Genomic DNA, 17,873 nt, shown 5'->3' with positions numbered 1-17,873 from the left:
TTGGGACTTGAGGTGAATGAGGCAGGAAAGTCCATTGGTCACCAATTTGAATTTTGGTTGGAAAATCAGTTGGTCTCGTTATCCCATAAAATGGAAACGTCCCAACCAATTGGATTTGAGGACCTACTACATAAAAACAAGCTGCAAACCTCATAGCATACCCTGAAGAAAGCCACATCATAATGGCTGAAACGTCGGTGCTATTTGACAAGATGCAGAGAGACCTGAAACCTGCAACGAGGATGATGCCAGCTGCAGAAAACCTGAGAGAACGCTTACTTGCTGGTAGCCCCACATAAAGCGTATTGCAGTAGTCCAAGTGTCTTAACACTAAACTCTGTACATTCACCTTCAATGTAGTTTCATCCAGAAACAGCTGAAATCATAACACTAGATACTTGCACTTGGCCATTTCCTTACTACTTTTTTTTTTTTAATCACACTAAGGGGGGATTCATCAAAGGGCAATAAGCATGTTAGTGTGTACAAATGCAATATCACAAGCTAACCACTAAAGATGCCCATAGAATATAAGGTGTCTTTAGTGGTTAGCCCACACTATCTTGGTTGTGCACACTAATGTGCTTATCACCCTTAGATCAATCCCCCCTAATAATCCTGAAAAATCTAAACATTATGAATCAAGCAGAACATTAATTATAATAGAGCTCCTTTCCCATTCAAATAAAACCCTTCAATTGCGAAGGCTCATAAAACACATAGGAAACATTTTATAAAGAAACATTTTGCAGGAGAATCCTAATTGGAAAATAATACCAATAGAGTTGCCAGTTTCAATTCCAAAAACTTTTTTCTCTTAACTGCATCCTCTGATATTTTATAGATAAGAAATAGGATAGAGAATACTGATTTTTTTTATCTTTAATTTACTCAAAATATGTATTTCTTTTTGATTGTGTAGATGTGTTCTGCAGATGACCTACTCTTATGGAGCTGAATCCCTTGTGTTTGAAAATTGTCATTTTATTGAGTGATCTTTTTTTTACGGCTTTATAATATTTGAAATCACTCAGGCTTCATTCTTTTATGCCAAGATAAAACCCAAACCTTTCACAGGAATCTCTAAATTGCAGTTCATACTTTATTCCATATGTATGAATTATACTTTCTCAGATTGAACTTTGTAGATGATTTATAGTTGCATACAGGTTATGAATAATAACCGTCTCTTGTTTAATATAATTCATTGCAGGATTGTCTTTTCTTTCTCCTGTCCATTTTCCACATATACATACACACACACACACACACACACACACCTTTTCACTCTGCTGTCTATGTGAAGATACCCCTGTGGGTTTTTCTAATCCCAGCTCCTTCACCCTGATAATTGTTTGTGAGTGGTGTGGCATGACTACCTTGACAGCTTGTGAATCTGGTGTTATAGCCCATAATCAGTTTGTAAGAGGAAACAGGAAACCACCCACTGCCCTCAGGACTAGCTGCTGTTTAGTGTTGTCAGGAAACATTTAAAACGGAGTAATTCAGACCAGAAAGTAGGGCACCATGGATGTAGTTCCACTTTTATAAATCCTCCATCTTAATATCCAAAATTATACATCATCAGTGTAACTTTATGAGGATACCTAATTTTAGGCACCGAGAACCTACCAATATGGACCCTATTCTATAAAGAAAAGTAGGCACCTACTGTTCTTTATGGAATATGCACGTAACAGTTCAAATATGCACTTATATATTTAGGGATGAAAACTCATACTAGTCATTAAGCTGGTGTACTGTAAATAGTCATGACTGTCTTCAGAAAGTATGCACATAAATCAGTATATTAAATTTTTTTATGTGCATAATTATGCATCCTGCCAAAACTCTGCCCATGTGAACACCCACCTGCAAAATACATGCCATCAAATACAGTGCGCACTTACAGAACATCATGTAGCTGGAATATTGTAATTTACATGTTTAAGACAAGTGTGAAAATTCTTCGACAAAACACAATTCCGTATCCTAGTCCAGGCCCTAATGATGGGTCTCCTAGACTATTGTAACATTCTCTATCTCCCCTGCCTCACGACCATGAACAACTGCAAACAGTCCAGAACACAGCCCTGAGACTCATCTACTCTCTGAGGAAACATGACCACATCACCGAGGCGTTCCTCCACTCACACTGGCTACCAATTCAAGCAAGAATACAATTCAAGTTCTACTGTCTTCTATATAAAACCATGAACGACAATAGCCCAATATGCCTAAACAACCGTCTAATCCAAACCACCTCAACCAGACAAAGGAGAACCCAAACTCCATTCACATACCCCCAATCAGAGAAGTCAAACAGAAAAAAAACTGTATAATGGCCTCCTGGCCACACAAGCAGCGAGATTAGACCACCAACTCTCTACTTTGCTGATAACGACCCCTGACTATAGAACATTTAGAAAAGAAATAAAAACCAAACTATTAAAAAAAAACCCTGATATCCAACAATCGAAACCAACCTAACGCCTCTCTACTCTCTTAAACGCCACAAGAACCACCTCATCTCTACGAACCAATCTAACTATTCTATAATTCCTCTGGAAATGGCCAGATAGATCCTTTATGTAATCCGCCTTGAACCGCAAGGTAATGGCAGAATAGAAATCACTAATGTAATGTAATTGTAAGTGGCTAGAATACCAACATTTAACTATTTGCTGCCTAGTTTTTGACAGCTTTTTATAGAATTAGCCCCCACTGGGTAATTTTATAAAGAATTTTCTGCATGTAAAGCATGTTTTTCAGGTGAAAAATGGCTCTTATAAAATTTGTGTTAGAATGTATGTGTATCATATTTTCATGTATATAATCCATACACTAATATAACCCAATATATAACAAGTGGAAAATCGGCATTTATGTTAAAAAAAAGTATTTGGCATAGCTTTATCTTTGTACCACCAGGTACTTACCAGGTTTGTTTGTTTGTTTTCAGAATAAGAGCAAAAGTTAAAATCAACTTAGCAATTCATCATTGTGCTGTAAATCAAATAAGGCTTTTGCACCTTCAGGACATTAATCGGCTCATGGTTCTATGTCCCTGTGAGGGAGTCTTTAGGATGCTGCCACTTTCCCCTTAAGGATACCTGCTTACAGTATCAGAACCATCTTAAGATCCATAGTCTACTACTACTAATCATTTCTATCGCACTACTAGACATGCGCAGCGCTGTACATCAAAACAAGAGGGAGGTAACACAGGAAGGGCGAGCCAGGAGAGCAGGAACTTGGAAGTATAAAAGCTGAGAGTACAGCAAGGTTAAGGAGGCCCAGAAGGAAGCAGTGACGCCTAACTGCATATGCTACCTCCAACTCTAAACTGAAAATACAGCAGTCATGTAGGCCAAGTTTGACTTGAAACCTTGCAACTTTATATCTTTGACCCAGCTAGATGCAGGCTGGTCTAGATGAACTGCTAACTGTACTGGAGCAGGCCACAAAAGGATATACTTATGTGAAAGGACTAGTTTGTGGGGTTTTTCCTCCCCTACCTGTGAATTCAACAGGGAACCCTATCTGACACTTCAATATGTTATTTTATTCATCTTAACCCATTGTATGGCTCTGGTGCTCCAGGCCTGCCCTTGTTCATGTTACTACATATGGTTCTGACAGTGGGAAAGGAGCTTACCCTTCCAGAAGAAGCTTGAATTCTTAGCCTCTGGGGCTCTGGGCCTTGTAGCACTTTCACGTAGGAACAAGGGGCTTAAACAGGTAAACTCTGCACTGAGAGATAGAAAACTTTGGCAACGTTTAGTAATAGCTAGACAGGCAGGTTTTTATTTTTGTTTGCTTCTTATGCAGCACTTGATGTGGTAGTATAGAAAACGTAGAGAAATTACTACAGACCTTGGTGGAGGAACAGCAACTACAAGCAAAAATACGTGCAACAACAGCAGCTAGTGTAGACCATCATACAGAGGCAATGAGAGCAATAGCAGGTGTTGCAAAATTAATTGGAGATATAACACAGCTCCTTGGTAGAAGTGAAAAAAGATCATGAATTTTTTTTTGTAGGTTGCCTAAAATAGCCAGCATGTAAGTATCATTTTCCTTGAAGGGTTTCACTTTTTTTTTTGCATTCCATCCATAAGAACCCACTTAGATATTTAGAAAGGATATACAGTAAGTTTTAATATAAATAAGAAGTCCACCAGTACCAATTTCTGATATTAATCCCTTTCACTAACAAAAACATTCCAACTTCACCTCAGTGTGCCTCTCTTTTAAGCTTAGTTCTTTCTTGGTATCTTGAAAGACTTCAGGTGATTCAGCATTGATCTCAGTATCCAGTGATGTTTGTTGAAGGGCTGCAATTGTTCTACTACAGTTCCAGGATAGAAATTTTGGAACAGTCCTGTTTTTAACTTACATTCTAAAGAAGTTCGGGATTTGCAATGCCTGATCCTGCCCTTTGAAAACAGTGCTGCAAGTCCCATAATGCATTAGGATGGGGTGATTAGAAATCCAGGACTGTCCCAAAACCTTCAGCCTGGAACTGGATAACTTGGCATCTCTATCCACTAACACCTCCATCAGAGAGATGGAATTCCACCTGATGCCAGTACCCTTATTGAGCTAGGATGCAGATATCCTTGCTGCAGACAAAGCTCATGCAGGCACATATCCTAGCGAGAGTGACACATTTTGAAGCCTGATGTGGGAGTTCCATAGGAACGAAGATTTATATCTGTCAGAACACGGATTGTAATGAAAAGCAATTTACTGGTGGGAATTTGGGGTCCCAAGATCCTTTGTGAGGTAGAAGGTTTTGGAGTTATCTGATTTGGACTGATTAGAGGCACTGGAAAGATGGAAACAATAGGGAAGTTTCAGCCAGTTAATAGAGAGAATGCAATATGAAGTTGATTTCTGAGAGTCCCAAATGGGGAAGGGGCTTGAAGCTAGAGATGGTGGAGACTGTGAGTGCTTACTACCTTAAGTAGCAGGAGATAATATACCCACCCAGCGCCATTCAGAGAATACAGAGAAACACTAAAGAGAGTTACATCTCCTGTACTACTATAAAGGGACAAGAACACTGAAACCCTATTGCCACCATCTAAAAAATAAGGAGAATCATGGGACTTAATATTTGACCCAACATATATTTCAACTTGTCTAAGGAGAAATGGACTACAGAGTAGCAGGAGGAGAGAACATAAGAACATATGAATTACCATACTGGGACAAACCGAAGGCCCATCAAGCCAGTGTCCTGTTTTCAACAGTGGCCAACCCAGGTAATAATAATAATAATAATAACTTTATTCTTGTATACCGCAATACCATGGAAGTTCAATGCGGTTAACAATAGAAGAGACTGTACATATACAGCGATGATACATATTACAGTGTTGTTACATTTACAGAGATGTTACATAAATAGCAGTAATAAAAAGGCATATACTAAAGAAGAGACTGTACGTATACAGCGATGTTACATGTTATAGCGGTGATACATTTACAGTGATGTTAAATGTGAGGCAATGAAAAGGCAGGGCAATTAGATAAAACAGAGATTGAGTAAGAGAGGCCATAGTGGCTTGGGAGGGGGGCGTAGTCAGAGGGAATGGAGGCATATCGGGGTCAGGAGGGTGCAGGGAAGGAGGGAAGGCAGCGTTAGCGGAATTTGTCGAAGAGGTAGGTTTTTAGTGACTTCCTGAACAGGTGGTAAGGCGGGGAGTTGGAGATGAGGGCGGTAAGGCAATTGTTCCATTTGCCCGCTTGGAATGCTAGGGTTCTTTCAATGAATCTCTTGTAGAGGCAGCCTTTTAGGGAGGGAAAGGTGAATAGGTGGGCGTTTCGTGTGCGAGAGGGGCCTGCTATTTCAAGGTGCTCAGACAAGTAGATTGGGGAAGATCCTGTTAGAGTTTTGAAACAGAGGCAGGCGAACTTAAAGATGATCCTTGCCTCTACTGGAAGCCAATGGAGTTTGGTGTAGTAGGGGCTAACATGGTCGTATTTTTTGAGATCGTAGATGAGGCGGACGGCCGCATTTTGGACTGTTCTAAGACGTTTGATGGTATTTTTATAGGATCCCAGGTAAATAATGTTGCAGAAGTCTAATATGCTTAATACCAGAGATTGAACGAGTAGACGGAAGGCTTGGTGGTCAAAGTAGTGTTTGATGGTGCGCAGTTTCCAGAGGGTACAGAAACATTTTTTCACCTGGGCACTGGTATGGTCATCGAAGGTTAGGGTGCGGTCCAGGATGACTCCAAGGATTTTTATGGTGGGTAGGATAGGGTAATCTAGCCCATTCAATCTGAGGGAAGTGTTTGTTAATTTATGGTTGGGACTCGCTAGGAAGATTTTGGTTTTTTCAGAGTTCAATTTTAATTTGAGTTTTGAGGTCCACAGTTCTAACTTGGTGAGGATAGATGCGATGAGTTTTTCCATTTCTAGAGTGAGTGAGGTAATGGGAACAATGATGGTGATGTCATCTGCATATATGAACGATTTTAGGTTTGAGTTTGCTAGGCTTCGTGCCAGAGGGGTCAAGTAAATATTGAATAGGGAGGGGGATAGGGGAGAGCCTTGTGGGACTCCACAAGGGTTACGCCAGTGGTGGGAAAAGGCTCCATTACTGTGGACCTGGTAGGTACGGTTGGTTAGGAAGCCTGTGAACCAATCTATTACCTGTCCGGAGATGCCGATGGAGTCAAGGCAGTTGAGCATAATGTCGTGGTCGACCAGGTCGAAGGCACTGCTCAGATCGAATTGAAGTATCAGGGCGCTTTTACCCAGTGAGAACAGGTGGAGGAGGTAATTTGTCAGGGCAGCTAGGACGGTTTCGGTGCTATGATTTGGGCGGAAACCGGACTGGGAGTCATGAAGAATATTGAACTTGTCGAGGTAATTCGTAAGGTTGTTGTTGACAAGACCTTCCATGAGTTTTTGGAAGAGTGGTATGTTGGCGATGGGTCTGTAGTTGGTGATGGAAGAGATTGGCTCCTTGGGTTGTTTAGGGATAGGGGAAATGAGGATGTGGCCAAGTTCGGACGGGAAGTGTCCAGTGGACAGGCATAGAGATACCCAATTGAAGAGTTCTGCTTTGAATGATGGGGGGGGCGCATTTCATGATGGTGGGAGGACAAGTGTCTAATAGGCAGTTGGAATTGGCGTATTTAGAATAAAGTTCGAGGAATAGATTCCAGTCAGGATTTTCAAAGGAGGTCCAGGACATGTCAGCTATTGAACCTTCTGTATCTGCTGCGTGTAGGTTGAGTGGGGGATCGGGGCTGTGAGCTGAAAGAGACAGTTTTAGAGTGTGGATTTTGTTCGCGAAGTGGTCGGCTAGAGTGATTGCGGAGAGAGGGAGGTCGGAGGTGGGGCGTTTGTGAGAGTCTATGTCGAATAGGGAGTTAACTAGTCTAAAAAGTGCTTTGCTGTTTAGAGAAGGGGAGTTTATTAGTTGGGAGTAGTGTTTACTGTGCTTATCGATGATCTGTTTTTTGTATTCTTTGACTTTCAGTCGCCAGGTAAGTCTGTCTAAATCAGTCCCTGATTTACGCCAGATTCTTTCAAGTTTCCGGACTTCTCGTTTTATGGTCAGGAGGTCCGCGTCAAACCAGCTGTTTGAGGGGCGAAGAGTTTTCGAGCAAAGTTTAAGAGGGACAGTGGTGTTAAGAACCTGGTCGCTAAATTTTTCCCAATTTAGGTGGAAGTTGGGGTCTACGTTGGAATCGGAGATGAGAGTGTAGTGTGACCAGAAGTCTGCTGGATTAAGATGTTCTCTTGTCCAAGTACCTAGCTAGATCCCAAGTAGTAAATCAGAGTTTATGCTGCTTATCCTAGAAATAAGCAATGGATTTCCCCAAGCCATCTCAATAATGGCCTATGGACTTCTCTTTTAGAAAATTATCCAAACCTTAAACCACGCTAAGCTAACTGATTTCACCACATTCTCCAGCAATGAATTCCAGAGTTTAATTACACGTTGTGTGAAGAAATATTTTTGTTTGTTTTAAATTTTCTACTTCATCGCATGCCCCCTAGTCTTAGTATTTTTGGAAAGAGTGAACAAGCAATTCACATTTACCCTTTCCACTCCACTCAGTATTTTATAGACCATTATCATATCACCCCTGAGCCATTTCTTTTTCTCCAAGCTGAAGAGGCCTAGCCACTTTAGCCTTTCCTCATAGGGAAGTCATACCATTCCTTTTATCATTTTTGTTGCTCTTCTCATTACCTTTTCTAATTCTGCTATATCGTTTTTGAGATACGGCAACAAGAATTGCATACAGTATTTCAGATGCGGCTGTACCATAGAGCGTTACAAGGGCATTATAACATTTTCATCTTTGTTTTCCATTCCTTTCTTGATAATTCCTAACATTCTATTTGCTTTGTTAGCCATTGCCACACTTTGAGCCGAGGGTTTTGATGTATCCTCAACAATGATACCTAGATCCTTTTCCTGGGCAGTGACTCCTAACATAGAACCCAACATCATGTAGCTATAGTTCGGGTTCCTCTTTTCCACATCATCACTTTGCACTTGCTCCCATTAAAAGCCATCTGCCATTTTGACGCCCAGTCTCATAAGGTCCTCTTGCAATTTTTCACAGTCCTCTTGTGATTTAACAACTTTGACAACTTTGTGCAATCAGCAAATTTAATTATCTCACTAGTTATTCCCATTTCTAGATCATTGATAAATATGTTATAAAGCAACAGCCCCGGCACAGACCCCCTTGGGAACCTCACTTTTTATCCTTCTCCACCAAGAATATTGAACCATTTAAACCTGCTCTCTGTTTTCTGTCTTTCAACCAGTTCTTAATCCATAATACTATTACCTCCTATCCCATGACTTTCTAATTTCCTCATGAGGTACTTTGTCATTTGCCTTTTGAAAATCCAAATGCATAATATCAACCAGCTCACCTTTATCTACATGTTCATTAACCCCTTTAAAGTAATGCAGTAGATTGGTAGGCAAGATTTCCCTTGACTAAATCCATGTTGTTTTTCTCTCATTAATCTGTGCTTATGTGTATGTATGTTCTGTCATTTTGTTTCTTATAATAGTCTCTACCATTTTGACCAGCACTGACCTCGGACTCGCCGGTCTATAATTTTCCAGATCACCTCCGGAACCCTTTTTTAAAAATCAGCATCACATTGGCTCCACTCTTCCAGTACTAGGCTGATATTTTTGAAGGGAAGAAATAGAAGAATGAGTTTGTGGCTTTGAGTGAGGATTGTTAAAACTGTCAGAGTTAGATAAGTATAAAAGTCATCTATTTTTAATTCTTAAAGGTATAGCCATTCAATTGATTACAAGTAATTGGAAGAATCATGATAGAATAAATTATACTTTCTGGTGGGTGAATGTGTGTACTACTGTGTTTCCCTGATGGTAAGACACTGTCTTATTTTTTTTGGAAGGCCAAAATATGCTCTAGGGCTTATTTTCGGGGGGATGCCTTATTTACCCATGAAGAAGACTACAGTACACAGTTATTGTTGAAAAAAACCAGAATTTTATTACCTGTATTGGATGTTCTGGCCGTGAACAAACTCCTGCAGTCTCCGTTAGGGAGGGATGAGGGAAGCTGCCTGTGTTTCCTTGCGCGGAGTCACGTGCGCGCGCTGCAGTCCTGTCACTTCCTCCTCTTCACTTCATGACGAGGCGCTGCACGCAGCCATGGAGGCAAATACGGTAGATGGAGGGACCACACGGAGTCACCCACCGTACCACCCGATTCGGGTAAGCGCAGGTATCGGTGGGTGGCTTATTTGCGGGGGGGGTGCCTTATTTTACATTTTTTTCTAAAAAGGGGGGGCTGTCTTATTTGATGGCCCTGCCTTATCATCGGGGAAACAAGGTATATACAAATATGAAAGAATTAATGCGGAGTGTAGGGGACTTAGTGGAATATTCAATAAAATTTGGTGCCCATTGACTACATTTGTACAAATATAATACTGTATTTTGTCTTACTTTTTTCTTGGTTTATTTATCTTTACACATCCAGGGAGTGTGGGGGGTTGGGTGGTTGGGAGGAATTATTGATAATGATATTTTAGGTAACTTGGTTTCATTTTATATTATATTCTTATGCTATTACTATATGCAAAATGTAATTATTGAATGATAGTTCTGTTATCTATATAGATATTAGTGTTATGACTGAATGAAATAATATACTGTTCTTTTATTTATATAACACTGTTCTTGTTTAAAAATCAATAAAGAATTATAAAAAAACCCAAAAAACAAGAGTTCAAGTTTCAAGTTTATTGAGATTTTGATTTACACGCAATATCAAGTATTTTCAATGCGTATAACAATAATAATTTTGGGGGGGACAAAGAAAACAGTTTAAAACCATAAACATACAGTTTTATCCATAGTTACATCAAAGATACGTAAAGAATGAAAGGTTAAATTACATTTGATTTAAAATAAACAATTAAAATAGAAGAACAATTAGGGAAGAACAATTTTTATGAAGACGTTAGTCTAAGAGTAATTGTTAAGATGAGACCTGATCTAAAAGTAAATAGTTCATTGAAAGGACAGAAAAAAATGCAATGTTGGAGTGGGGAGGCTATTTTTACTTTGGGCTAGGGTTACCAGATGTCTGGGAAAAACCTGGAAATGTCCTCTTTTTTAGGGGACTGTCCGGGTTCCCAGAGAGATTTGTTCAACCTCTTAGTTTGTCTGGTTTTGGAAGGCCCTGAGGTCGGGGCTATGTCTGGAGGGTCTCAATGTGACATCAATGTGATGACATCAATGTGATGACATCACACGCATGCATGTGACACTGCGCCGACGTCCGCACGTGCACAGAGGTCCTCCGAACGCAGCCCTGAGCTCGGGGGAAGGAGATACAAGGTTCCTGTGAGGGCAGGGCTGGAGGCGGAACGGGGGAAGGCCAGGTGTCCTCTTTTTAAAGAGGAAATCTGGTAACCCTACTTTGGGGTTCCATGTGGAGATTGTAGCTTGGTTAAATTGCCTTAGGTGGCAGAATTGGCCACATAGATGCAAAATGTCAGCTGAAAATCTAGGCCAGATATTTGACTGAACGAACTGTTCTTATTTCAGAAGGTAAAATCCAAACTTATGAATGAAACTACTTGGAACATCTACTTGGAGCTGAAAGAAGAGATTTGAGCAGTGCTGCACAGCTTGATGCTTCCTTTTTTTTCTCTTTTTTCTTACCTCAAGGTGGGCCTAAATGTTCTGGTTCAGAAAGCGAACACATTCTCTCCATCTACCCGTCTCTTGATCCAAAGGTTTGTGCCGTTCCCTGCTGTAGGTAAGAAAAAAGATACACATATATAAGGTAAAATAACATGTAATGGAGGTAATTTTATTAAGCTTTTTCTGCACATAAAGCCTGTTTTACACACAGACAAGGCTTTTATAACATTGTGTGATTGCGTACAATATATACACAGAAACTGCTATATGAAACTGTGGGATCTTTTTTACTAAAGCTGCGGCATAAGTAGCCTTAGCATGCCACTTACTCATGTCTCTCCTGCGTGCTAAGGCCAGTTGTGCTGCAGCTGGAAATGGCACATATTAATTTCGCCAATGGCATATGGCCATTAATAAAAGTTAAAGTTTAAATAAATGGGAGAAAATTTTTTTTATAAATCTATTCACCTACTTAATAATATAACAAATAAAGTGAATTAAATTATTTAAAGTATATACTATAATATTAAAAATAATTATAGAGTGCTCAGTGTAATATCTTATTCAAAACCAACAGGTTAATAGAATGAAGATGTATTAACATTGCATCATTGCACTCACCTACCTACCAACCCTAAACATTTAGTTAAATTTAAGTTGTTCAAGCAAATTTGTAGTGGTGAAGATATATAGATGAATACTTAGCTGAATATGATTGATGAAAAACATGAAAATCTCCACTATCAAATATGTCGTCTCAAGATAATCAAAAGTGTCCTTGAGATCTGCTCATCGGTACTGGGAGTCGTGCAATGAAGTACTTCTTATGTAGTTGGTTTAGAATTGGTAACATAAAATGAGTGAGTCCCCAAATCCACCGTTAAAAGCTTATCAAATTCAACATGTAGCTAGAACTCCTTAACGTGAAAACAATCCAACATTTCCTCTACACCGATCGTGTTTCACTTTAATTTGCGTCATCAGGAGGAAATAACTGAAAATAAACAAAACAAAAAATATAACAGTTCTCAAAAATCAAAAATATTCAAAAAATGTAACTTCTAAACTAGAAAGTAAATTACCTTCGGACCTCACAATGGAGAGATCAGTATATAGATTATATACTATAATATTTTTAATATTATAGTATATGCATTAATAAAAGTTACCATGTGAGCCCCTACCAATACTTATTTTGTATTGGTAGGGGCTTTAACACCATGTTAATCAATTAGTGTGTGGCAATGCCTTATGCGATGATTAGTGCTGTAACACACACTCTTTGCCCCTAATCATGTCCACTTCCAGAAAAATAGGAAATATTTTTTTAGCGCAAGGTATATGTGTGCAAAAAAAAAGGCAGATTTACTGTGAGACGCCAGTGCATGTCTCACAATAAGCCTGGCATATACTATGGGGTCCTTTTATCAAGCTGCGGTAGGGGTTTAACGCGCTTTAAAACCGCCTGCCGTGCTAGCCGCTAATGCCTGCATTGAGCAGGCGTTAGTTTTTTAGCCGGCTGCAGGGGTTAGCGCGTGATGAAATATCCGCACTAACCTCGCTAGTGTGGCTTGATAAAAGGAGCCCTATGTGTAGGTAATCTTGCGGCTGAACTTTTGGAGGAGCATGGGTAGAGTTGTAATGTCTGCACATATTTTATAAAATACTTTTGTCCATCCATATAGAATATTTACACATTTATACCATTTTTGAGCATGGGTAAACTTGTGCATTACTGAGGTCAGTTTTGGGTGCCTGTTTTACAAAGGCCTATGTTGCCTGTATAAAATAATCAAATTAAGAACACTCCTCTTCAATGTATAAATTATATTTAAACGAGCCATCAAATAAAGGAAGACATAAGCTTATTCAGCATTTGGTAGTCTCTCCCATTTTTTCATAATCGGATCATTTGAGTCCATCAATTTTTTCATGCAGTTATGTAGTAAACAGCTTTTTTTGTATAAAAACCCCATTGTGGCTTGTATTTTGAGGCCTTGCTATCCACTTAGGGTGCTGAGATAAGATATACAGAACTTGTTAACTACACCTTCTGTTTGTGCAGTTGATTTGTTTTCTAGAGCTGGAATGTCACTATTGAATAAATTACCAGTTGTCACAGGCATCTTCAGGGCAGCGGCTCTTGGAGATACCTGTGACAGGACTTTTGTTTACCTATAGGCCAATTTGGACCACACAGGAATGTCAGGAGGCAAGTGAGCATAAACTTCACAGACACACTACCTTTAGTACAGTTCGGTACTGATTATTCTCAGCAAAAAGAAAAAAAAAAGAAGACTTCTGGCTCACATGCTACAATGCACAGTTCATCAGCAAAGTAGAATCCAAAAACAAAGTTGTCAGAATGCTCCTTCCAATGAAATAGCTTTTCAGAGAAACAAACAGGAAACTAGCTCTCAAAAGAGTCTTTCAGCATTAGCAGTTCATACACAATCCAGCCCTGCTTTTGTCCACAGCCATGGGCAAAATCCCCACCAAAGTTTAAACACCTTTCAATCAGATTAAGCTTTGTTGCTTTAAACAGTCCTTGGCTTCAACAAGTCTCTAGTTTACTTCAGCAACAGTTCATTCATATAACAGTGAAGAAACAGTTTCTTGTTAATTTGTAGTCAGGCTTGCACAGGTTCTGGCAAAGCCTGTACCAGTGTTTGGACACTGGTCACCAGCGGGTTGTCTGCTGGCCAGAGAGTGCTCTATGCATTGGAATTATTCAATTATAAATTCCCTCGTTCCCACCACAAGAAGAACACAGAGCTACCCCACTCTCTTCCACTATGGGCTTCTGCTTGCCCAACCCCCCACTTCACACAGGGGAAAACAAAGGTTAGCAAAAAGAAAAAACTTTCACTATTTTCTCCAAGGTTTTGTAACTCTCAGTCCTTAGCAAGAGTTACCAGCACATTATACACAGTCTGTTTCCTTCAGGTAAAACACAGGTTGCAAAGTTTCTTTAAAATCAAGCATTAATCCTTGCTGGCTTTTAGAGAACAGCACACCTCCAGGTCCTATTCGTGGCTCTTGTCCGGTTCCATCTGGGCTTCAACTTCAGTCAACACCTGCTCAGGCACCCCCGGCTCCATGGCCCCCAGTGGCTCTAAGCCAGTGTTTCTCAACTTCTTCAAGCCAAGCACCCCCTAACAAATATCAACCGAGTAACCCCACCCAAGCTCTGCCCCAGACCCCACCCGGACCCTCACCCCCATAATAATAGTACTAATTGTAATTCAATTTCTTCCATCCATTTTTCATATACACTCAATATAATCTTAATACATAATGGTAACCACAAAAATTTTTTAAAAAAACAAAGCACATGGTACACAGAGAAAATCTTTATAATTTATATTCGAGGCAGATGATTTTAAAATATACAATGTCACCTCCATAACAACTACAGAAAAATAGACAAATATTGTGCAAAATATAGACAACAGATATAAATTCTCAAAACGGACATATTTCGATCACTAAATTGAAAATAAAATCATTTTTCCTACCCTTGTTGTCTGGTGATTTCATGGGTCTCTGGTTACACTTCCTTCTGACTGTGCATCCAATATTTATTTATTTCTGCCTCCTGCATGCTTCATCTCCTCCTGACCTCATTCCCTTCCCCAATCAACATCTCTCTCTGTCCCTCCATGAGTCCAATTTTACTTCCTCATTCCTCCACCCCTATTGGCAACATGTCTCCTTCTCTCTCTCTCTCTCTCTCTTTCTCTCACTGTCCATCTGCCTTGAGAGATCCAGGCATATCTCCCATCCCTTCTATTGCCACATCCAATATTTCTCCCTCTCTCATCCCCTGGAGCATGTGCAGTATTTTTCAGCACTTCCTACCAGCCCCATGTCCATTTCTCCTTCTATCACCCCTCTCCAGCACCATGCCACATATCTCCCTCCATCACTATGTCCAATATTCCTCCACCTTGCATCCCCTTCAATCTGTCCCTCTGTTTCCTCTCCACTACCATATCCAACATTTCTCCCTTTCATCCTTTTCTCCCCCATGCATCTCTACCTCTCTCCTCCTTTTTCTATGCCCAATTTTCCTCTTTCTTCCTTTCCCCATGTGCACCAAGTCTTTCCCTCTCAATCCAAACCTACTGTATATCCAACAATTCTCTTTTCCTGTTCCCTCACCCACTGGCAACATCTCTCTTTCCCTCCCTTCCTAACCCCCAGCCAGTGCAGCATCTTTCCTTCCTACCTCCCCACCTCGTGCAGCATCTGTCCCCTTATTCCCAACTCCAGCCACCACTTCTCTCAGCTGGATCCGACCTCTCCCCAGTTCCTGATTCCCCCACCTACCAGCTTCCTGCCACTGTATTTTAAAATTTTCAGGCAACTGGAGGCACAATGAAGCCAGCCTCCCGCCGTCTGCCTGCTTCGGAAGTATTCTTTCTGCAGTGTTCTGTGTAGGCACACTGTATTTGAGCGCACAAAAATTTATTGATAAGAGTTTCATCAACTTTCTAACGTTCTGTATAATGTCTGACATGAATGTGGCAAATGTGCCATTGCACGAAGAAGCACAAGAATCTCCACTCTTTCCAAAGTTTCCATCCACCTTAGCAACACGATCTTTTAGCATCTGGTATTTCTTTGTCGATGAATGTGTTAATCCACTTGCTCCTTGAAGCAGAAGGTCCTTCTGACTGCTTATATCTTGCTTGATTTCTTGCGGAAAAGTGTAGATGGTAGGGTGATAACAGTGAAAGAGAGACTGCAATCCATGATGCCAACCTTCCGCTGCATTAGGACAACAAGATTAAACTAATCCTAGAATCCCCTTTTATACCTGTTCTCCGCCAACATCCGGGCCATGTTACCTGACTGGCGCCAACAGCCTAGTCCCAGACACTTCTGACACACCGTCATGCGATACTCTAACACTCTCCTTAAATTAACAAAGACTTTCCTGATTAAATGACGAGGGTTGAAGTGTCTGTGATTAACAAGCGGGATTAATTGTCTGAATACTGGGATTAACTGTCTTAATGATGCGAGATGAACTGTCCCAGGACTAAGTATCGCAGGATTAACTGTCTGAATGCCTATCTTCATATAGGATTACTTAATGATGCTGGTGAAGGGTTGAGGGAGTGACTAGGCAAAAAGGTAGATTTTTACAGCTTTTCTAAAGTTAAGTATACCTTTAAGGGCTCTGATATAAAGGTATTCAGACAGTTAATCCTGCAACAGTTAATCACAGACACTTCAACTGGCTGGCCTTTCTTCAAAAATGTATGGGGGTGGGGGTTCAAGGTTCAGGGGGTGTCGGTGGTTTAGGAGGTGTCAGCAGGAGGGAATGGGCATTCTTCCTACCAGTGTTCATTGGTGAGCATCAGGGGTTTGGGAGGGTGTCGGCAGGAGGGAGTGGACATCTCTATTGTCAATCTTCAATGTGGGGGCATAGGGGTTCGGGGGGATGTCGACAGGAGAGAGTGGGCATCCTTCCTGCCAGTCTTCAATGGGGGTGTCGTGGATTCGGGCGGTATGGCAAGAGGGGAGTGGTCATCCCTCCTGACAATCAGGATGGAGAGGGTGTGGCAGGAGGGAGTAGTCATCCCGCCTGCCAATCACAATGGGGGGATATGGCAGGAGGGAGTGGGCATCCCTCCTGCCAATTTCACATGAGGCTACAAACAAACTGCACAGCACAGACGCTTCCAGTGTAGTCTGGTGTCACTACTTTGATTTTTTTGTGACTTTTACATTTTTTTATTTAAGACGGCCAAGGACCCTATAAGACCCCTGAGGAAGGCAGTTTTATTTTGCCAAAACATGGCCCATGTTGAGTCATTTTTATTTTATACATCCTCTTGGGTCTCTTGTGACTGTATGCACCCTATGTGGATTGTTTTTAAGTTATTTGGACGCTGATTAAATTACAAACTGGTACATCTTATCTTCTGTTCCATAATTTTTTGTTGCTTTGCTGATTCATTTCTTTTGTGGAACCTTTTGGTGCTATTTGGATTTTGTTGTTTTGTCAAATCTTTTATAGACCTTGATAAACTGTTTTTATCAGGTTCTTTGGCAATGAATTTCAGAGTTCAATTACATGTTTAGTGAAGAAATATTTTAAATTTACTATTTAGTAGCTTCATTACATGCCCCCCACCCCTCTAGTCCTTGTATTTTTGGAAAGAGTAAACAAGTGATTCATGTCCATTCTTTATTTTATAGACCTTGATCATATCTTCTCTCATCCATCTCGTAGTGTTGCCACACCTTCCTACTAATTGATTTTGTTAATCCAATTAAGCTATCAAGTTTATCAAGTTTATCAAGTTTATTAACACAATTTGATTAATCGCCTATTATAATCACTAAGCGATGTACATAGCATAAAAATATATCAAATAAAAAGGGGTTAACATTTTAACAAAAGAACATTTAACTTGAACAAACATACAGTTGGGAAGGAAAAGATAAAAGTTACAATTTTTGTTTGGGGTAGAATAAGGAAATAACAATAGGTAAAGGGGAGTAATAACCTCAGCAATTTTAAATTTATTATATTTTAAACATTAAAAGCATCTCTGAATAAATAAGATTTTAAAAGTTTTTTAAATATTAAAATATCTGTTTCATTACGAATGTATTGGGGAATGGCGTTCCACCATAATGGACCAGTCACCGAAAAAATGTCGGCCCT

General features: G+C 40.2%; 1 protein-coding gene across 6 annotated transcripts in view; it reads left to right on the top strand.

Annotated features, from left to right (window-relative positions):
* SFXN5 (sideroflexin 5) overlaps positions 1-17,873 on the top strand; it is a 534,682-nt gene that overhangs the window by 221,495 nt on the left and 295,314 nt on the right. For all 6 annotated transcript variants that reach the window (XM_033953624.1, XM_033953617.1, XM_033953601.1 and 3 more), the window contains one exon: positions 11,213-11,303. In XM_033953624.1, coding sequence (XP_033809515.1) covers positions 11,213-11,303 — 91 coding nt within the window. The remainder of the gene's footprint in view (positions 1-11,212; positions 11,304-17,873) is intronic.

Source organism: Geotrypetes seraphini, chromosome 1 (assembly GCF_902459505.1).
Source record: "Geotrypetes seraphini chromosome 1, aGeoSer1.1, whole genome shotgun sequence".
Taxonomy (NCBI): Eukaryota; Metazoa; Chordata; class Amphibia; order Gymnophiona; family Dermophiidae; genus Geotrypetes; species Geotrypetes seraphini.
This window is presented reverse-complemented; position numbering and strand designations above follow the sequence as displayed.